The sequence below is a fragment of the Phyllopteryx taeniolatus genome, chromosome 12 (genome assembly GCF_024500385.1).
Source record: "Phyllopteryx taeniolatus isolate TA_2022b chromosome 12, UOR_Ptae_1.2, whole genome shotgun sequence".
In the NCBI taxonomy this organism is placed as follows: Eukaryota; Metazoa; Chordata; class Actinopteri; order Syngnathiformes; family Syngnathidae; genus Phyllopteryx; species Phyllopteryx taeniolatus.
The window spans coordinates 9,138,400-9,161,220 of record NC_084513.1 but is presented as its reverse complement, the minus strand read 5'-3'; the positions used below and the strand labels follow the sequence as shown (position 1 = coordinate 9,161,220).

Genomic DNA, 22,821 nt, shown 5'->3' with positions numbered 1-22,821 from the left:
ACTGCCATAAACGTGATATCATATTGGAAGTATTGCTTCCTATACCCACTCTCCATAAGCACATTTTATATATCCTTCATCGACCAAGCCGCGGTGCTCTAATTTCAAGCTCCATTTTGAGCTGGCAATATTCTCAAGGCTCTAACTCATGAATTCAAGTTGGCCATTGTCAAAATTTAAATGACTTTTTATTCAAGCGTGTTATCCATGCGTTAGCTGTTCCGACTTGAGGTTCCAGACTGAGCTCTGTCTGTTACTTAAAGGTTGAAGTCAGGGATACTTGGCCACACCTGCTAAACCATTTCATCCTCATGCTGTTGTTTTCTAAACATGTTTTTCTTTCTCCTTTCATTCATATCACTGTTATAAATGAGTGTTCAAAAATAACTAGGTTTTGCTACCACAATGCTATTGTTAAAATCAGATTATGTAAAGACCAGGGTGGTTGATCTGATTGTCCTACTGTCACATCAGTCAAAAATATTTGCTACAGTACATATATAGGCTGTTGTGATTCTTCTGATGGATTTGTAAACCAAATGGTATTGATAGAAACTACTTGAGGTAAAAAAGGCTGACATTTTTAAAGGGTGGTCTGATGATTGAACATCCACGGCATCTGTCGCATCCATTAAGTCTTGATCAGATCATACACTAGGCTAAAGTCAGCTCCAAAGCGCTTGCTTGACAATCAGCTGCGCTCTCTGTTTTCAAACCATTTGGGAGAACAGTGCATACATGCACCCTTTCCATCACAAAACTCTCACTTGTACGATAAAGGCTATCAGATGACAACCAAAAAAGAAATCAATGTTCTGTAGCCATCAAGAAAAATGCAGCAATCAAAGACTCAGAAGCTTCTGACACAGACTATTACACGGACACCTTTGTTTCTATTTTCGTATTGTGTGCACCGACTACATTGGGGTCCGTACGCAGAACACAGACAAGGAGAACAAAGACTGGGAACAAAGGGCAGCTTAATGAATACCGTGATAACAAGGTCAATGGTATTTGTGAGGAATAGCAGAGAGCAGGCAAGGGAATGCGTGCTTGCACGCTTTTGTGTATGGCGAGAAGGCACGAGTTTGGCAGGCGAGCCAAGAGCTGGTAGGAATTTGCATATACGTACAACAATACAAGGCGAGGCTATGCCAGCAGCAATCAGAACAATGAACACAACTGAATCTAAAAAAACAAACAAACAGACAAAAAGGATTACCTAGCACTAGAGACGAAATGGTATGGACATTTCACGTCATGAATGATTATCATGAGTGGAAATGATCGCAGTAGTAGGTGTGACCACGATATTGTTAAAAGAAAAATGTTTATAGACCTGTCCTGTTTTTTTTTTACATTTGTTATTGTTCACATTTTCATTTTCCGATGCTTACAGTAATTGCTAAAAAATGTGAGGTAACATAACATATTTTTACGAGTATGGGAATAAATCTTTAAGAACTGTCAACAAGTCATCCGTCTAATTATGTATTTGTACTTCTTACTGAATCAGCATCAAAGTATTTAAATCACTATTGAATTGAATCAAAACTCAAATAGTCAAAATCGAATTGAATCTCAACCTAAAGAATCGAAATTGAATCGAATTGTGAGGTTCTCAACAATACCCAGCCCAAGTAATTACTGTATTGAATTGTGTTTGTTGACAGTCCTTCTGTTTATGTTTGCTTAAAAGGATACACCAAACAACGTGTCGGAGTAGCCACAAGAGCCACACATGAGCAAGCTCCTGTCTTGGCCCAGTTTGAAAAAAATCCCAACACTTCTCCTTTGGCACACTTTGCAAGCCAAATACCGGTGTAGATCAAGGGATGAGATGGTGGTGGAATTATTTTATTTTTGCAAGAGAGTCTTAAAAGACTCACGTGGGGTTCTTTTGGGCAGCTTTCCCTTGTGTTGCATCACGTCTGGCATGGAGCCCCTGTCTTCAGGTTAAGAGCAGCCCGAGCCAGATGGGAGAGCGTGTGAGCCGGCGAAGGCTAGCAGAAAAACGCGAGCCCTGCAGTAAGCTATTCCCAGCGTCTTTGTGGGGTTGCCATGTCTTTCGTTCTTTTCCACTCTCCTTCTGAGCCGATTTTCTATCTCGTTCTGTGGCCCCATTTTTTCTTCTTCATGATGCTCTGTTTCTGTTTTTTTGTTCTCCTGCATGCCTTGGGCCTCATGGTGCTTTTTTTATCATGCCAAGTTTGTTGAGCCAGATTCTCTCGCTCTTTCTGGCCTCCTGCAGCACACATTTGATATTCTCTTTGTCTTTCATTAGCCTTTATTCTTCTGTCTCCCTTCCCTCCGACTTTGCTCCCCTCAGCCCAATTTTGTGCAGCGTTTTTTCCGTTGTACTTGTCTTCCCTACAGCCTTGCGCCTTCCTGCATCCAGTCACTTTTATCAGACGCAAGTGGGCTGTTTTGCTTTCCCTCCTTCTACTCCTCCTACTGCTTTTAGTGTCTTTTGTTGTGCAGTTCATCTCGTGTTTTTCCTGCCGCCGTGCCGCTTGAAAACAGTGTTCGCAATTGATCGTTATGATGCTCCGGGGGTTCTGAATCGATGCCTGTGTTTGCCTTTCCCCTTTGTGTCCCGGTCGTGTGCACGCAAGCGTGCTTATTTGTGTGGTGGCTAATCTGATACACGGTATAGGCCAATCACTCAATATAACCAAAATAATATAATTCCAAACTTCTTAATATTTAATTTATTAATATTTTTGGATGTGAGATAATTAGGGATTAAACCAATGAACCACATTAATGTTTTAAATTGTAATTATCTAAATACTGTATTTACCAATTCCGAGTAACCACTTCTGTCAATGGCTCCTCTTAGTATTCTGCAGAGGTCGAAGTAAACCACATATGGTGTAAGTCTCAAGACTCAACCTTTAAGTCTCAAGCAAGTCCCAAGTTACTGTGGGAAAAAATCTCTGCGAAGGTTTCCACTAAATTTCAAGCAAGTTACGTCAAGTCATTACATTACAATGGTTTAAGCTGGTCATAAATCAAGCCATACAATCTTGCTTAGTCACGTGTTAAATTTGCATATTCACAATTTGGCATTTAGTAGCTGTCCTTGAGTTTGTTAGCTGTACAAAGACTTTTAGAGGTGCCAAAACAGACGATGGACGCTTTGCACTTCCACATTTGGGATAAGGTGTCATGTTAACTTCCTGTCGGCAGGTAAACCCACAGTGACAACAATGACAGCGTCAAACTCAAAGTTCACTAGCTGTCTGCTGGAATTACTTAATTTGACTGTGAATGATGTATTAGCTTTATAACTACTACTGGTATCCAAGTAATGGCGAAGTGCTCAAAATTAGTGAGCTATTTGCAATTTCACTGTACAGGCCCGTTGTACTTAGACTTGGATGTCTAAATTTTTGAGACACTAAACTCTCAAACCAACTTTTCAAATATATTATCGAGCACTTTAAAAAACAACCGTACCAAAACAAAATGTAGTATATAAAGATTGAACATAGAGTAGAAAGCCTTTATTGTCATTGTATTGTGCAGATACAGCTAAAATTGGGCTATGAAAACATAAACCCAACCAATAATAGAATAATAATAAGGATTAGCATATACTACTGGCAGGATCATGGCTCGAGAGTTTCCCGATCCCCGTGACGGGCGCTTCATGACAGGAGCGGGTTGATGGCTAGCTTGGCCGGCCGAGCCAATCATTGCGGAGCGGGGAGTGAGCTTGGATTGTTGCCGACTCGTGTATTAATTGTGATGGTGAGATTGATTTAGTGAATAACAACTTTCCATCTCCTTTCTATTGCTGGGTCACTCGGGAAATGTGTTAAAACTCAAAGCCGAGATGAATCGCTGAACAGAGCGTAGCACATTGTTGACCCGAGGCGCTATCTTCTCACCTTTACAAAGTAAAGACTTTTGATGCGATTTGACCTTGAAAAGTAACAGCACCGAACCATTGAATATAGCAATTACACAAGCCAAGGTTATCACACATTTAATGGAGGAAGTTATTTTTCCATCAGCTATATTGAGAGCGGAAACTCATGACCTTTCCCCCGGAAATGCTTAACGTGTCGCCATGTATATGGTCCCTTAAACCAACCAAACATCTATGAGCCGAGAGAGGACTGATTGATCATTTCAGCGCATAGAGTGGAGCTAATAAACCTCTATGATTTGGTGACATTTTATTAAAAAGAAACTAAATATCAGGAAACATGGTTCTGAAATGTTTTCTTTACAGATTATGTTCAGAGACTATTGATAAAGTTGGTTGGGGTTTTGGAATGCTGTTGGTGTGTAAAATTCCAGCACAGAGCTTTCCTGAGAACCATGTAATGATATGTGGAGGAAAAGACAGACAATTTGACCCAGAGATAACAGATTTCATGAAGTTTAAAAGGCCCATAAGTGCAGACAGAGACAATCCAGAGTCTCTTTCCAGTGGGAACCCTTGATGTTCCAGCAACGTCATAACCAGAGAGTTTATTCACTGCGATATTCTTCTTCTATGTTACATTTAATCATGCCATGGTCCTTGACTATGAAGTTCCATTTTTCTCTTTAACCGCTGATAACCATTCTAATCCTGGCAAACAGTCTGGAACATTTTTCTGCCAAATTATCACGTGTTATTCATGCAGCGTTGCAGTGTCGGATCAATATCAAATCATATTACTATCTTGCCTGTGAGAAATTTCCACCCAGATATATGAAATAGAAAAACAAAATAGAGATGCAGAATAGTGTCATCAGTCATATGAAAAATTCCAAGCTTCCACAGAGGCAACAGCCCGTGTGGGGAAATGAAATGAACAGATCTCCAGTCCAGCGAGTCACTTAACCTGCAACTGCTCCAGTGAACCAATGTTAGGAGAATGAGATACTGACATTACTGTACAGCACAACCTGGCTCACTATTCCTGTCCTGTACCCTCCTGTCCTATGGGCTACACGTTGCATCCTTTCCTCAACGGATGTAGCACTGCTTGGTTCACTACTCCTGCCCTGTCCCTTCCTGTCCTGTCTCATCGTAACTATTACTCATTGTGACCCTTCTTGACAAGATTTGGCACTGCCTTCCTCACTGCTCCTGTACTATCCTATTTCATTATATCCTGTCCTGTATTTGCTTCTCATTGCACCCCTTCCTCACAGGGTATAGTGCTGCCTTCCCAGTCCACATAGAGAAAAAATATGCAATATAATATTATTGTAGTTGTTGTTTTTTGTTTGCACTTCTCTGCCATGTCTTCTTGCAAACCTCATTCTGTACGACTGCATTTCCAACTAGGGAACTTTGTTTGTAGGCTGCTTCAGGTTCAACTACTTGTCAATTACAGGTTATTCATAATACTGCTGCAAATAACAATTTATTTCAGAATATATTAAACTGACAATTTTTTTTCCCATCAATTGATTAAGATCAAGTTACTAGTTTGATCTGAAAAAGGCAAACATTTTAATAATTATCCAAAGTAAAAGCATCCATCCATCCAATCACAGGGCACATACAAACAAACAACCATTCGCACTCACATTCACACCTATGGGCAATTTAGAGTTGTAAATTAACCTACCACACATGTTTTTGGGATGTGGGAGGAAAGCGGAGTGCTCGGAGAAACCCACGCAGGCACGGGGAGAACATGCAAACTCCACACAGGTGGGGCCGGGGATTGAACCCAGGTCCTCAGAACTGTGAGGCAGACACTCTAACCAGTCAATCACTGTGCCGCCTTAAGATAAACAATGCCTCTAAATCGCTTAATTTGATGAATTAGTACTGACACCTATAATGTCACGTTTGCCCATCTCACCCCCACCTTGTCGCACGTCCATCCCGTTTTCTCCACGGTTGCCTAAAACCTGAAAACAAATTATTATGAAAAAGGACAGACCAGGCCAAACAGATCTGCATGCAACTCTTGGGCCTCAGTCTAAAACAGTGTGGTTTTTGTGACTGGAAAGGAAAGCAGAAACTGGTAATGAGAAGCATATTTTGTGTTTGCTTAAAAGAAGAAGAACAGACTGTGATAATCTGCTATGTGCAAGCCTTCCAACCAGTAAATGCTCTCTGTCTTGCGACCCTCAAGTAATGTTTTATGTTGTTCATATTCATATCATGGCTGCATACATACTGGACAGTATAAACACAACTTTAGGTTGCGCGTCCTAATTATATCCATTGTAGGAGCTGTATCTCAAACCTGTCATTTAAAAAGATGACAATGTTCAGTTAAAACACTGTTACTTTATATAGTGTAGTTCTGCACCACTGAAAACCCCAATTCCAATGAAGTTGGAACGTTGTGTTAAACATAAATAAAAACAGAATACAATGATTTGCAAATCATGTTCAACCTATATTTAATTGAATACACTACTAAGGCAAGATATTTAATATTCAAACTGATTAAACTTATTGTTTTTAGCAAATAATCATTAACTTGGAATTTTATGGCTGCAACACGTTCCAAAAATGACAGGTGGCAAATGGGACAGGTGGCAAAAAAAGACTGAGAAAGTTGAGGAATGCTCATCAAACACCAGTTTGGAACATCCCACAGGTGAACAGGCTAATTGGGAACAGGTGGATCCCATGATTGGGTATAAAAGGAGCTTCCCTGAATTGCTGTCCTTAACAAGCCAAGATGGGGCGAGGTTCACCTCTTTGTGAGCAACTGCGTGAGAAAATAGTCGAACAGTTTAAGGACAATGTTCCTCAACGTACAATTGCAAGGAATTTAGGGATTTCATCATCTACGGTCCATAATATCATCAAAAGGTTCCAATAATCTGGAGAAATCACTGCATGTAAGCGGCAAGGCCGAAAACCAACATTGAATGCCCGTGACCTTCGATCCCTCAGGCGGCACTGCATCAAAAACCGACATCAATGTGTAAAAGATATCACCACATGGGCTCAGGAACACTTCAGAAAACAAATGTCAGTAAATACAGTTCGGCGCTACATCCGTAAGTGCAACTTGAAACTCTACTATGCAAAGCAAAAGACATTTATCAACAACACCCAGAAACGCCGCTGGCTTCTCTGGGCCCGAGCTCAAGATGGACTGATGAAAAGTGGAAAGGTTTTATGTGGTCCGACGAGTCCACATTTCAAATTGTTTTGGAAATTGTGGACATCGTGTCCTCCGTGCCAAAGAGGAAAAGAACCATCCGGACTGTTTTGGAGCCAAAGTTCAAAAGCCAGCATCTGTGATGGTATGGGGCTGTGTTAGTGCCAATGGCATGGGTAACTTACACATCTGTGAAGGCACCATTAATGCTGAAAGGTACATACAGGTTTTGGAGAAACATATGCTGCCATCCAAGCAACGTCTTTTTCATGGACGCTGGTGCTTATTCCACCAAGACAATGCCAAACCACATTCTGCATGTGTTACAACAGCGTGGCTTCGTAGTAAAAGAGTGTGGATACTCGACTGGCCTGCCTGCAGTCCAGACCTGTCTCCCATTGAAAATGTGTGGTATATTATGAAGCGTAAAATACGACAACGGAGACCCCAGACTGTTGAACAGCTGAAGCTGTACATCAAGCAAGAATGGGAAAGAATTCCACCTACAAAGCTTCAACAATTAGTTTCCTCAGTTCCCAAACTTTATTGAATGTTTTTAAAAGAAAAGGTGATGTAACACAGTGGTAAACATGACCCCGTCCCAGCTTTTTTGAAACGTGTTGCAGCCATAACATTCTAAGTTAATGGTTATTTGCTAAAAACAATAAAGTTTATCAGTTTGAACATTAAATATGTTGTCTTTGTAGTGTATTCAATTAAATATAGGTCGAACATGATTTGCAAATCATTGTATTCTGTTTTTATTTATTTATTATCATAAACTCTTTCACTGCTGCCAAAATCCTGATTCACACTTTCATCACTTCCCATCTTGACCACTGCAACAGCATCTTTTATAGCACCACTGCCAATCTCCACAATTAACGCCAGCCCATCCAGAACTCCACCGTCTGCTTCCTCACTCATACCCATTCCCGCGACCACATTACTCATCTCTATCCTCCAAAAACTTCATTGGCTCCCCATTCCCAATCATATTCAAATCAAACTTCTCCTTCTTACCCATAAAGCCCTCAACAACCATCATTACTATTCTACAAATTCTTACTATTCTTACTTGATTTTTTTTTGTTAAATTGAGATTACCTTAACAAAAAAGAATCTCCCTTTTTCCCCCATCTCCAGTGCAACAATGACTATGCTCCAGTTTGCGGCTCCAACAATCAAAACTACCAGAATGAGTGTTTTCTGCGTAGAGACGCCTGCAAGCAGCAGTCTGAAGTGCTTATTCTGTCGGAGGGCGCCTGTCCTGTTGGTAAGTAAATTTATTTTAGTGCTTTTTCAGTCGATGTAAGCAAGAAGTCTCTCATGATTACACAAGGATGAAATTGTACAGTACGTGAACGTAACTCATGATGTGATGAAGTATAAGCACATGTAAAGCTTCTGGACAAGAACAACATGACAGTCATGTAAAACAAATAGTGTAATCCATTATAGCATAGTATTGGTGCCATGTTTGATCTGCCTGTTCCTTGGTGCAAACTGCACTGCATTAGCATTGCTACATTTGTCGCTAATTGTGCCACCGTTTTGGGGGGTTTGTCATTGCCACTGACAGTTTTTAAGGCCTTCCATGCGCAAAAAATGACACTTTAGGCCTGGGGTCACCAACAAAATAGCACCACTGTCCCGGGAGCTGCGAACAGTCGACCTATGCAGAAATAAGAACATTTTGTGTCTAACGGTTTGCATTAGAATTTTTACTTTAAATAGTCCTCGAGTGCTGTAAGGCCACTTAAAATCACCACTGTTCTGACTCTGGCAAACAAAAATAATCATACGGTACATAGTGTAGCTTTGTACAGTAGTTGCACATTAACAAAAAGGTAGAAATGTAGATAAAATCACAACCAGAGTCTGTGTCGTCTGATCATGTGGCAGAGTGATACGGCGTATTAGTCCTGAAATGCAGGTATCCCAGACTTCAGCCCTCGAGTAGCAGACAGAGCTTGGTCGGGAGCTTCAAGCAGCAACAGCTAATGCCTGGATGAAAGTACTTGGTTTGATGAAAAGTTCTTTCAAATCTTGAATCTCGCCAACCTAAATTTAGGAGTTAGAGCCATGTGAATATTCTCATTGGCATTCAATTTTTGATTGAACTGTGGTATTTTGTAAATTCATTCATTACAAAGACTCTAGATTACTAATTTAGAATCATTTTTTACAAAGTCCCACCACTAGTGAGCAGAGGTGGGAACAAGTCATTGCTTTACAAGTAAGTCTAAAGTCTTTGCCCTAAAGTCCCGAGTCAAGTCGCAAGTCCTACACTTTGAGTTTCGAGTTCTTTTGAGTCATTTTACCAACAAAATAAAAATATATTTTAATATATACAGCGGCGGCACGGTGGCCGAGGCGGCACGGTGGGCGACTGGTTAGAGCGTCAGCCTCACAGTTCTGAGGACCTGGGTTCAATCCCTAGCCCTGCTGTATGGAGTTTGCATGTTCTCCCCGTGCCTGCGTGGGTTTTCTCCGGGCACTCCGGTTTCCACCCACATCCCAAAAACATGCATTAATTGGAGACTCTAAATTGCCCGTAGGCATGACTGTGAGTGCGAATGGTTGTTTGTTTCTATGTGCCCTGCGATTGGCTGGCAACCAGTTCAGGTTGTACCCCGCCTCCTGCCCGATGACAGCTGGGATAGGCTCCAGCACGCCCGCGACCCTAGTGAGGAGAAGAAAATGGATGGATGGATATATACAGCGGCTGAAATAGATATTTAACACGTCACCATTTTTCTCACTAAATATGCTTCCAAAGATGCTATTGACCTGAAAATTTCATGGTGGGAATAGATGCTCACTGTGTGCTGCTGATCGATTGGTAAATTAAGTGAATAAAAACAAAAGATGCCGTACAAGACTGATTCTTGAGAACACTACACTGACGAAACCAGATTGTAATATAAAGGAAGACCAGACAGCGCACATCCGGCCCGCCGTGAAAATATTTGCATGATCGCTCACAGCTAGCTGCTAAATGCACACGTAAACAAGCATACATGATGTCAAGGCACCCGATTCCCACAATGCAATGTGTATTTATATTTTGCAATAATTAATGTCCTTATTATTACGTTAAATGTCGTTGTCGTTTCTATGTATGTTAACAGTGGTTCTTGGGATCTATACCTTTATTTAGCTGTATTATTTATTGTTGATTTATGTTGTACTGTTTTTTTTTTTTTTTTTTAATAATGTAACCATCACTGTGGGTAGTTTGTGAAAGAATGACCTCTTGCTCAATTCCTCTACCAGAGTATGCCCAACAGGATGTGAGCTGTCAAAAGACAATAAGAATTAGCTGCACATCATCATAATGTGTAGTCATTCAAACCTTAACATTATAGTCATGTATTTCTACAGTAAAACAGTGAGTTGCACATACAGTTGTAAATAGAGGACGTACTAAGTGTTGGTTTTTAATGTGGTGTCAAAAGCAGGAATCAGGAAAAAAGTCAATTGGTTCAAGTCCAAGTTAAAAACATTTTTTTTTTAATTACGGTAATTTTGGTGGCTGCTTTTTACAAAAAGTACATAGTGATTGATGATGATTAAGCGCATTTTTTTAATACCAATAATTGTGATAATATTGATTCATCAGTTTTTGGGTGTCAAAAGAATTTACATATGTATTAATTGGGTCACAAGTAGAGCGTTTTGTTGTTGTTTTTTTTCATTTGTTGAGGAACAGAATGCAGTATACAGTTCCAGTTAATTTGACACACTTAAAACACACTTGAAGCTGAGCTAAAAGTTTCATTAGACCTTGTTGAAAGTGGACGAGAATAGCACAGGTACTGCAAAGCTTGCACAAATAACCACCCAGTTTGGTAATTCACAACTCCCTTAGAAAAAAATAATTAAAAAATGTTATCACTTTTATCATTTTGACCAGGTCACCATTATTGACTTAGATCAGAGTTTCCCAAAAGGTTCAGCTCAAGACCAAAAATAAAGAATTTGGTTCCACTCCTAAATCCAAAATGTGAATAGTGTCCCTGGCTTGATGATTAACAAAGCTGCTTAAATTGTCTGAGAGTTAGCAACACACTTCAGCCACCCCAAACATGTATAATAGGTTAATGGAATAAGTTGTTAGTTTGGTGTCATTCTGGTTCTGGTAGCCAGGTCCTTGCCTGGTTCCAGTCTGGTACTAGTGTGTTGGTAGTCTGGTTGAAGTCTACTCTTACCATCGTCCTAGACTGGCCCTTATGAACTCATTCACTGCAAACTATTTTCAAAGCAGTTTTCCCCATGTTGGCAGCCGTTTTACAGCATTTTGATGGATCTTTCAAGACGCACAGAATATTGTGTTCTGTAACAATATAAGCACTGAACCTAGAAAAAAAAATGTCTAGCTTTTTTCGTTCTTTGCTAATCAGCATTAGAACATGGGTTGGTTTCACCAAAAACACCTGTTTCTGACAGAAAAGCGGAGAAAGCGAGCTGTTTGTGAAAGGAAACATGTCAAGCAGACCCATGACTTGATACTAATGTTTTTTGCTTTGTCACATCTCAAACTATAAAACAACAAAAATAAGACAGACAAAGGGCTTTTGCAGGCAAAATAATAATTGATTTACTGATGTACAACAATCAAACGTGCCGTGAGTGACACTGACTCACTGCATGTCTCGAGCTTAACGTCAGTGCCTTTTTTATTATGTCATTCTTCATTCACTCCATGAACTGCGTCATCTTTTTTCAGGATGGCGACACACTTAATTACCTACCACGACACACTCTGTTTCGACCACGCATATACAAATACTGTTCGAGTGTCGAGTGAAATATAACGTATTATCCAATTTCGGCACTTAAGGAATTGGGATGTAGTTTTGGCTTTGGGACAAGGCTACATTTCCCATTGCTGGATATAAAGACGGTTGATATGTCCGTTGTTGTTTACAATGCACAAATCATTTTGGCACGGTTTCATGTTTTGAATTCAATGAGTGTGCAGTGCATCCTCTTGAATATGCCAGCACTTTACTGTAAATGAGTCAGTCTGCTGAAAAGTGATGGTAGCTGTTTATGAGGCACACATACCGTATGAGTCACTGCCCAAGCTTCCATGGTACTGCCGACATAAAGTGTGCATTTGCTGACACAGATGACTCAAAAAGCTGGTTAACAGGTCCAGAGAAAATGATGATCAGGGGAAGGGAAAATCTGCCTTCGAGCTCCTATGCAGTGTTGAACAATCATGTTATTTATGGGTCAGCATCGGAACAAACAGCCTTTGACTGTCGCTCTATTAGCACTCTCGTGTCTCGTGTTACACTTAGATGCACATGGCATTTAAATAAGGACACCGGGGAGGAATGACATGGGGTCATAGAAGTTTATTTCAAGGCCAATCAAACCAGTTTATAAAAGTGTGAAGCAGGAATGTATTACATGATGTATTCCTTCCTAATGCGTATAACAGCATGATTATATTCATCGAAGTTCAACGTAATAAAAGAACAACGTGTGTAAAAAAGTGGTTACTTTTCTTGGTTCAAGTATTTACAATTCCAAATTCTCCAAGCAACGTTGTCTCTATTTAATGCAAATGTATACATATGGCGGCACAGCGCACGACTGGTTAGCACATCTGCCTCCGAGTTCTGAGTACCGGGGTTCAAATCCCGGCCTCGCCTGTGTGGAGTTTGTATGATCTCCTCGTGCCTGCGTGGGTTTTCTCCGGGCACTCCGCTTTCCTCCCACATCCCAAAAACATGCGGGGTAGGTTGGTTGAAGACTCTAAATTGCCCGTAGATGTGAATGTGAGTGCGAATGGTTGTGTGTTTATATGTGCCCTGCGATTGCCTGGCGACCAGTTCAGGGTGTACCCCGCCTATCGCCCGAAGATAGCTGGGATAGGCTCCAGCACGCCCGCAACCCTAGTGAGGATAAGTAGTATGGAAAATGGATGGATGGATGTGTATATATATATATGGATCATTTTACACTTGAGACTATGTGAGTCCCGGGAAGTACATGTTGTGTCATGGAAACAATGAGTCCCAACCCGGGAACAATGAGATGGGAACAATGGGATATATATATATATATATATATATATATATATATATATCCCAAAATAATTTGACTTGTTCCTAATGTGCTTTATAACATCACAATTACTCTGCGGCTTTCAATATGTCCAAATAGGACACCTCGGCTATAGATCTTAATCATCAGTCTGGGTCATTAGAAGATAATACTGCTGACAAATTTGACTCCAGAGGCTTAATTTCCTGTTAGTATTCATCACATCCATTAATAGCCCACTATTATTACCAATTGAAGAGATTCTTAAGATGCTTGAAATGCGATTGTTTGAAGAAATCCATAAGGACACCTTAAAGTTTCACATTGCTCGATTTCGATTATAAAACTTAAATGCGTGGAATTCCCGACACGAGGTCCTTATGTAACCAAGTGTTAAACACAGCCCGCTCATGTGGAAAAGCCTGGCAGACAGTTCACACTTTGGAAAGTCTTCCCTCTCCACACGACTCGGCCATTCAGTCTGTGCGGCCAGCTTAACTGAACTCGGAATATGTTCAACTCACTCCAACGGCAGCACATTAGACCAGCTAACGGTGCGTCTTATCCACTTCCTCACACCTTGCTCGCTACATGTACTGCAACGAAGCCTTCTGTGTTTGTTCTGTTATTTTTTTCTTCTTCTCCCTCAATTCTCCCTGGCCTCCTTTCCCATTGCCTTCATCTAAAATCCCATTAGTGGCAGCAGCGGAGAATGTAATAGATGTATGTCAGCTCGACTGTGCCAATACTTGTTTACAGGCTGTACCGGGAAATATCATGAAAGCCATATCCCCAGCCGTATGTATTGCAGCGATACCTAAATATACAGCGAAGATGTTGACTTGTCGCAGCATCGTTTTTTGTTTGTTTGTTTGGTTGTTTTTTTTGCATATGTCCATGCTCATGTTGCCTCAGTAACCACTAGTTAGCTGTTGTCCTGATAGGTAGTTGTAACTGCAAACAGGAGCCAGAGTTTCAGTGTCATTCTCAGCAACACTAATCATGTGCAATTGCACACAATTTGGTCCCATTGCACTATATTGGAAAACCATATAATTGTGGCGGTTCTGTTGTGTATTTGTTAAACAACGTACACACAATAATTAATACTACTACTACTACTACTATTAATAATAATAATAAATAGTAACAACCAGTAAGCCCAATATGAGCAATTCCACCCCTGCCAAGGTCAGCGAAGGTCCATTTATCGGATGTCTTCCTCCGAGGGCCGCAATCAGAAAAAAACAAAGATACACTTTGATATTCTTCACGTTTAAATTAATAAATGTGCTCTAACCAATCCATCAAGTAAATGTAACAAAAGAATAAACTTTCAGTAATTTGAGAATAAATTTGTAAATTCATGAGAATTAAGTTGCAATATGAGAAAAAAATAAAATAAAATAACAACAATATTCCAGGAAGAATTCTGAATATAATAATATAAGAAAATGTTTAATTTCAAAAGGAGAAAAACTCTTGACACGGACACTTTTTTCTTTGTACTACAACAGACATCTTTTCTTTTTCCTCATCACTCTCTCACATTAAAAGTTGTTTAAGATGTTAAAAATCGCTATGCATGTACAGGCAATGATTGGGTGGAGAATGAATAGGAAGATTCAAAATAACAATGTGTGCAGGATTGTAAACTGGATCATTTTGTGTGCGATGTGAGGCTGCACTACAGGCAAGCTGCAGCACCCTTGTGTTCCTTTCAAGACCATAAGGAGAATAAAAGGCAGCCTATGTGTCCGGAATGCATTGTAAATCATGAATGCCATGACTGCATCTATGCATTATGACGCACGTTGTGCAACACTGTCTCATATAGTACACAAAGACATCAATATGCATTCAGGCGCCCATGTAATATCACTCTGGAGTCCATTTTAGAATTAATTTTCTTGCAATGCACATTCTGATGAACTCTGCGCGCAGGAGGTAAAATATGCATGGAAATGATGCTGGTTCCATATTGCAATGCATACAGGTGTATGAAAACATGAAGGAACAATGTTTTTTTTTAATTTTTATGATTATTATTATTATTTTTTTGTATATGTTCCACCAGCCGCCACGGTGAACGACAATTTACAATTCCAAATTCTCCAAGCAACGTTGTCTCTATTTAATGCAAATGTATACATATGGCGGCACAGCGACTGGTTAGCACATCTGCCTCAGAGTTCTGAGTACCGGGGTTCAAATCCCTGCCTCGCCTGTGTGGAGTTTGTATGTTTTCTCCGGGCACTCCGGTTTCCTCCCACATCCCAAAAACATGCATGGTAGGTTGATTGAAGACTCTAAATTGCCCGTCGGTGTGAATGTGAGTGCGAATGGTTGTTTGTTTCTATGTGCCCTGCGATTGGCTGGCGACAAGTTCAGCGACCCTGCCTCCCGCCCGAAGATAGCTAGGATAGGCTCCAGTAGCCTGCGACCCTAGTGAGGATAAGCGGTAAAAGAAAATGGATGGATGGATGGATGTTCCACCACTTAACCAAAGGTTGTATGTCGAACAGAATGAATATATGAGGCTGCCGTACACAATGGAAGCAGACAGCAGTGTAATGAGTACCAGTCTTTCTCATTTGTGTTACAGTTTTATCAAAAAGTCATCTCTGTCAACTGCTTTTTTCTACACATGCCTATTTGTAGATCGATAACATGTTCTTAGTCTACCGCTAAGCAATCATTACGGTTACAGTACAGTTGTCAACTTCCACTACATTTGCGTATATTCTACAGCTGAAGTCTGTTTGATGGTCATCACATGATATTGTGGGCTCTATTTTCATAAAAAAACTCATCTGCAGCGGAGCGCAAATGCCGGCGATTTTTGATTTTCTTTAAAGCACATGGCTGTATGCTTTATGTGTGTTTGCCAAATAGGCAGACAGGTCTGCGCCAAGCTGGGCGTTCTGGCGCAGCGAGGGTGTGCCACGGAGATGCGCCCGGCAGGGTTGGTGGCAGAAAGTTAGTCTAAACCTACACCCCTTAGCACAAGGTAGACCGCTTGTCGAACGCAATTTGGGTGAATTTGATCGGTGTGCAGGCAGACAGATACTGAGCTCTGCGGACATATTTAAGTCGCCAGCGGTTATCACCAGCTCCTTCTTTATTTAATAAGATACAGATACTTACATTGTCTGTTGTCACACCATGGCTAGAGCAGTGACAATGTGGCAGTCACACACGGATCGCTGCGATTGCACATTGTCCTCTTTTTTGTCAGAGATTTCTCCATCAAGACTGTTAGTTGCATTAAATTGAAAGAAAATCAGAGGAGCCGCTTTGATTGGCGGCGAATGAAGGTGGTTGTAAACACACCCACAGTGGCACAACCCGCCCACTATCGGATCCGCCGGGCTGCGCTGGTCTACGAATTTACCACCACTGTTCTAATCCACCCCTGGTGCACAGTTGCGGCACCCGTCGCACAGGATTTACGCCGGTCACTAAAATATGCCCCTGTATTTATTTACAAGAGTGTCCTGGTCCAAGACAACTATACAGACAAACATAAACAAAATAAATATATTAGGCACATTCACATATCCGGTCACTGATGGTGGTACACTCGCCTGACTTTGGTGCGGGCAGCAATTCCTTGACATGATTATGAATCAAAAATGCATTTCTTCCCTCGTTAACTTTATTCTTGTAAGATTACGACTTTTCATCCTGACAGACAAAATACTTTGTCCTTGCAAAGATTAAAACTATGTAACTAAATATGATTTTTTTTTGTCATAGCATTATGTTTTTTTTTTTAGAAAAATAAAAACTTATCATAACATTGACTTTTTTTTCTTGAAAATAGGCACATTCTTAATTCCTATCCCTTTAGGATTATACATGGGTTGTTGGGGGAAAAAAAATCTCAGCTGGCTCATTTGCAAGGGGTCTAATTAGTATAAATGTAATCTTCACAGGCAAAACCCAAATCTGAAAGTGAGCAAAGACATTCAGCAGTATTAATTGTTTGAATATAGGCGATTTCTGGTTTACATAATATGAATTTGTCAGAAGTCGGAATGCTCTGCTACGCTACCATAGTAGCAAAGTCACAATTACAATAAATATTTGTCTGCCAATTAAATCTAACTACCCTGTGTGCCCCTAAATGCCATAGGAATTAAGTTGGCTATTTTTGAGAAAGAAAGTTACGTTACGATAACAAATTCATATGTTTTGAGGGGTAAAACATTGTATTCGTATGAGAATAAAGTCGTATTTCTTTCAGGAAAAAACGTGGTAACCTTTACAAGAAAAAATATGTATTTTGTCTGGATGGAAAAAAGTTGTAATCTTGAAGATAAAGTCAAAATATTATGATATTACGTATAGTAAAAGTTTAATGAAGGAAGAAAGTCATGTGATTCATGTGATTGTACGTAAACAACCATATCAGAGGTTTTGGATGAAAGCTAAGATAAGGTTGCGTCATTGGATTTGTATGCTTGTTTTATTGGTGCGCAAGCCGGCAAACGCAGGTATGCACTTTTTTAAAATGATACGACATAAATATTTATTGAAAAATATTTTGTGGACTCCGTGGCAGTTGTCAAAGTGACGACATGTCACCAGTCAAGCTCTTGAACATGTCATGCATGAGCACATCAGACACCTTGTACTTCACAGCTTCAAGACACTGGAGATGACCCGCAGTTCTAAAACCCATCCAGCACCGGTTGCATGAAGCTGACACAATATCCTCCAACTGTCCTCTGAGACTCAGCGCACGGTCTTTGGCCTTGCACTTTAGGCTGCGGCTCGCATTACAGTGGCTGTTCCTCAGAGTGCTCATCAGTATCCCTTTCACAGCCATATGGCCGTACAGTTCAGTGCTCAAAGTGTTTTGGGGGGGCTTTAGTGAGATTTAGTGGAAAGAAGCCATGGAGAGTGAGTAGTTGACTTGCTAAAACATGGACCGGACACAACGAGACTTACCATGGCGAGGCCACAAAAGGTTCACAGTTGGATGTGTTATCAACAGTAAACCACGGAAGATGCTTCAGACCTCGCCGCATCTCACTATTATCCTCTTAGCCCTCATCCTCGTGCTGTTTCTTTTGGAGTCTGTTGTTCCTCTCGGATCTGTTGTACAGAAATAACCGCCTCCTCTTTTACTTCCCTGACATAGACTTTCAGGGTCAATCTGGACTGATGAGAACACATGACCTAGTCTAGTCTTTAGGCTCACAGGAAAATGAAGTACTATTGTCCCATTAGTCTCACTGACTTTTTTGGGAGCCAGTGATTCCCAACTGCTGTTTTTTGGCTAAATTAGTGTGCCATGAGATCATCAGGTGTGCCGGGGGAAATTCTCTTTGCAATTAATTGATCTGAAAATAATTTATTTAACTACAAATAATGTATCCATCCACTGATAGTGTAGTGGTACACCTGCCTGCCTTCAATGCAGCGTGGGTTCAGTTTCCACTCAGCTACAGTATGAAGGTGCGTGTGAGTAGTTGTCACTATTTGTGCTCCATGATTGGCTGTCGATCAGTCCAAGGTGTATTCTGTACTTTGCCCTGAGTCAGCTGGGATCAGCTATCTATACCATATGGTGACAGGCAGAACCATTAACTCAATTCAGTGTTCTGGAGGTATACATTTGTCCACTTGAATACGTATAACCGTTTAGTGTTTTTCAACAGCAGGCGTGGAAGATAGTCTCTCGCAACTTGTCGGTGAAATTCTGGTTTCTAAACCATTTCAATGACTAACAGATCTCTGTAGATGGCATGATTTGAGATCAACACAGCTTTTGAGTAGAAGATAAAGATCAGGAGGTGCATCACGGCTTGTCACGTCGATTAAGGGGAGAGAAATGCCAACATGTTGGAAGTCAGACAAGTCTAGGCACTTCACAATCGAACATTACGTACAGTATATATATGGTATTAACAGAGTATGTGTGATAGTTCATGAATAGTGAATGCCATGTAAAAAAGTCACTGACGGTCAACTCCAGCCAAGTGTTTCTTAGTTGTACTGTATCTGGAAATAAATTACTATTTTGCCATCAGAAGCCCTCCCTCAGTCAGTTTTGTTGTTTTATAGTTTGAGGTGTTGCAAAAGCAAAACAAAATACTAGCGTCAAAGTTACTGTTCGGCTTGACATATTTCTTTTCACAAAGTTACTTACTTTTTTACTTTTTTCCGCTTTGTGATTAGAAACTGGTGTTTTTGGCAAAGAAAATGATCTTCTGCTAATTACTAAAGAATGGAAAAAAGCTAGAAAAAAACTTTTTCTGGTGAAAGAAGGGAGTCTACTCATTTGGTAGGTTCAGTGCTTAGATTGTCAAAGAATCCCACTATTTTGTGGGTCTTAAAAGATCAGTCAAAATGCTCTTAAACAGCTACCAATATGGGGAACTCTGCTTTGAAATCAGCTGCCAGAGAATGAGTTAAATGTTCTTCCACTAAATGGTCACTTGTTGCCATTCATACATCAGGATTAAAAAAAAATCATGGCTTCCTGTGAGTTATATCAGCTAAACAGGCCCCGATTTTGCAGTAAGTACAGGTGTTGTTAAATTGAGACCAGATCATCTTTATTTGAGTATAATGTATATATATTTTTTGGGATATTTTCATTTGGTGGGGAGGCACAACATTTTTGTCATATAAAATATGTGCCTTGTATCAAAAAAGGTTGGGAAACACTGTCTGAGGCTAAACTGTTGTTTTTGCCATCCATCCATCCATCCATTTTCTGAGCTGCTTCTCCTCACTAGGGTCGCGGGCGTGCTGGAGCCTATCCCAGCTATCAAATGGCAGGAGGCAGGGTACACCCTGAACTGGTCGCCAGCCAATCACAGGGCAAATACAAACAAACAACCATTCGCACTCACATGCACACCTACAGGCAATTTAGAGTCTCCAATTAATGCATGTTTTTGGGATGTGGGAGGAAACCGGAGTGCCCAGAGAAAACCCACGCAGGCACAGGGAGAACATGCAAACTCCACACAGGCGGGGTCGGGTTGAACCCCGGTCCTCAGAACTGTGAGGCAGACGCTCTAACCAGTCATACACTTTCCCACCAGGTGTTTTTGCAAATTTTGTCTCTTCCTTATTATAGACTAACAATGCACTTTATCCTCAAAGATGTTTCACAGACATTCTTCCTGGTTTTAACAATGCTTATTTTTTAACCTCCTTAGTTGTTTTTGTTGTCTTGATGCAAGCAAATTGTGAAATGGTATGTGTGTTTCAGAAATAAGATATTGACTAAATTGAGTTTGGTATAACATGATTAGAGCTGAAACATCACTGCAGTGACTGTAATTCAAGGGGGACTTTATTATTATTTTTTTTTTACCTTGGACTCAGCCTGAATTTTTTAGCATGTATGTATTGCAATGAGGTGGGATACACATCAAATGCAATGATGCAACTTTGCCCAAGCGTTAAAATATAATCACTGCTCTTTACATTCTCCTGGTTAAAGGTAAAAAAAAGTTACTACTTCACAACATAGATTATATCAAAGAATCCAATATCTTGCTGTTTTGATTGTATGTATATGATTAAAAGACTGTGGGAAGTGATTTACACCAGTTAACTGATAACATTACAAATGGTTAGTATTACGGTTTCAAACTTTATCGTCACGACTGTATTTCGTGTAATGTGTGTGACAAACTTGCGACTTTTTAAACAGACCCCTCTAGCAACTCTTTCAAGAAAAAGGGACAATCAAAAAAAATCCAGCAACTATTTCCTGGTGTTATTGGAGCTGTTTGAAGACTGAAACTCCCTCCGAGATGTAGTCAGAGCAATAAATGCTCACCGCCTCCACGTCCCGACTGCAAGTGAATCAATCTTGTAGCTACTGTATGCGTTTGCATGTTGCACGTAAACGATAAAGGTGGATTCACCGAGAAAACCACTCATTACTGCAGTCGAGGGAAAATTATAAATTAGCACTCAAATCCAGGTATCCCTGACATCAGCGTTCGAGTATCAGACAGCTCAGTTTGGAGCTTGGTGTGCACGGTATATGCATTAGACGGTATACATTTTTCCTACAGTATAGATTTGGACTTTACCGACCAAATAAAATACTGCCTCAGAGCTGGGAGAGCTGTCAGCCATTTGTGCATTTACTTACAACAGTCACCCATCCTGCCTGCTTTCCCTGCTGCTCTGGAACTATAGGGGGATTGGTACGCTAGGTGCTAAGCTCACTTGCACTGCACCAGCTACGAGCTGAGGTTGCACCAATTTTAGGACGTCACCAAGTCCTATCTGGAGCCTCAAACAGGAACAGCTAACACCTGAATAACAATGCAAAAGTTGACAAAACGTCCCTCAAAAACTTTGAATATAGCCAGTTTGAATTTGGGAATTTGAGCCTTGTGAATTCCGCCAGCTCAAAATGCAGTTTGAGATCATATTCCTATAATGCCATGATGTGGTAGCCTGATGGAAAATTCTGATTTTTGATTGAATTTTGTTTGTTTTCAGTAATTCATTACTAAACCTTTAATTACTTAGTTTGTTTTAATGAGGAATTTGATGATTCACAACAATATCGAATATCACTGTATCAATGTCCCAAATGAAGGCTTTCGTAATGTTGAGCCAAAAGGCGGACCCAAGGGCAGAGAAGCAGGCAGCAATTTAGGATGTTCTCAAAAAAATTTGGGATTTTAAAAACGCAAACAAGGCATGTAGAAGCAAACACTAAATTAACAAAGTAAAACAAAAAAAAAGGTTCAAAGTAACAAAGAAACATTGGGAAACAAAACACACCACCACTAAATACTGACATGACATATGATGACAATGCGCCAACACAGACTGAAAGAAAGCAGGGAACTAAATACAAACAAACTGACGAGACAATGGGGCACACCTGGACAAGACATGAGTGGCTGGAGGGAGCTGATTGGTAGACACAAGGGCTGACGAGAAGAGTTGGAAAAGAAAACCTAACAAGCAAGACGAGACATGAACATTGACAAGGGACACAGCGAAAAAAAATTACGAAATAAAAACTACATCTAATCATAACAAAGTCAACAAAAACACAAATCATGACATATTAAGTAAATTGTTTTAAGATAATTGTAATGATGTTTACAATTTAAAATATAAAAAATTACATTGATTTGATGAGTTTACATTTCTTGTTTTCGAACTAAAAGATGTCGCAAAGCTTTCGGCATCTGTATCTAGATTTTCTTTTTTGTGATATTTCTTCTTTCTTAAATTTCTTTCATTAATATCACGATCACCCTGATAATAACAAAGATTTTAGTCACCATTTTCTGAAATGTTCATACTGTTTCATATTTAACTCCTACAAACACAATGACCTAATTTACCTGAAAATAATGTGGGCACATTACAATGTAATGTGGGTCTATTTACAATCCTCTTAATGTGTTACGCATATTGAAGAATTGACAATAAAATAACCTTGTATCGTGTACCTTGTAACCTCTGTTTTTGTCTTCACCTACAGATGCTGGTTCGGGATCCGGAGATGATGGTAAGATTGCTCATACTTTCTTTCTTCCACTGATCTTATCCAACACACAATGTTTTAGCGCAGTTGCACTTACAGCCCCCAGCAATGTAAACCGCTGCTGTAAACTGTAAATCAGATGCATTTTTTAAGTGTTGAAATGAGTGAAGTTTTTTACATCAC

The 22,821-nt window shown here is 40.2% G+C and overlaps 1 protein-coding gene across 1 annotated transcript in view; it reads left to right on the top strand.

Annotated features, from left to right (window-relative positions):
* The window catches only part of tmeff2a (transmembrane protein with EGF-like and two follistatin-like domains 2a), a 129,938-nt gene that overhangs the window by 40,686 nt on the left and 66,431 nt on the right, over window positions 1-22,821 (top strand). Inside the window, exons 3-4 of the mRNA XM_061792933.1 lie at window positions 8,229-8,358; window positions 22,636-22,662. Coding sequence (XP_061648917.1) covers window positions 8,229-8,358; window positions 22,636-22,662 — 157 coding nt within the window. The remainder of the gene's footprint in view (window positions 1-8,228; window positions 8,359-22,635; window positions 22,663-22,821) is intronic.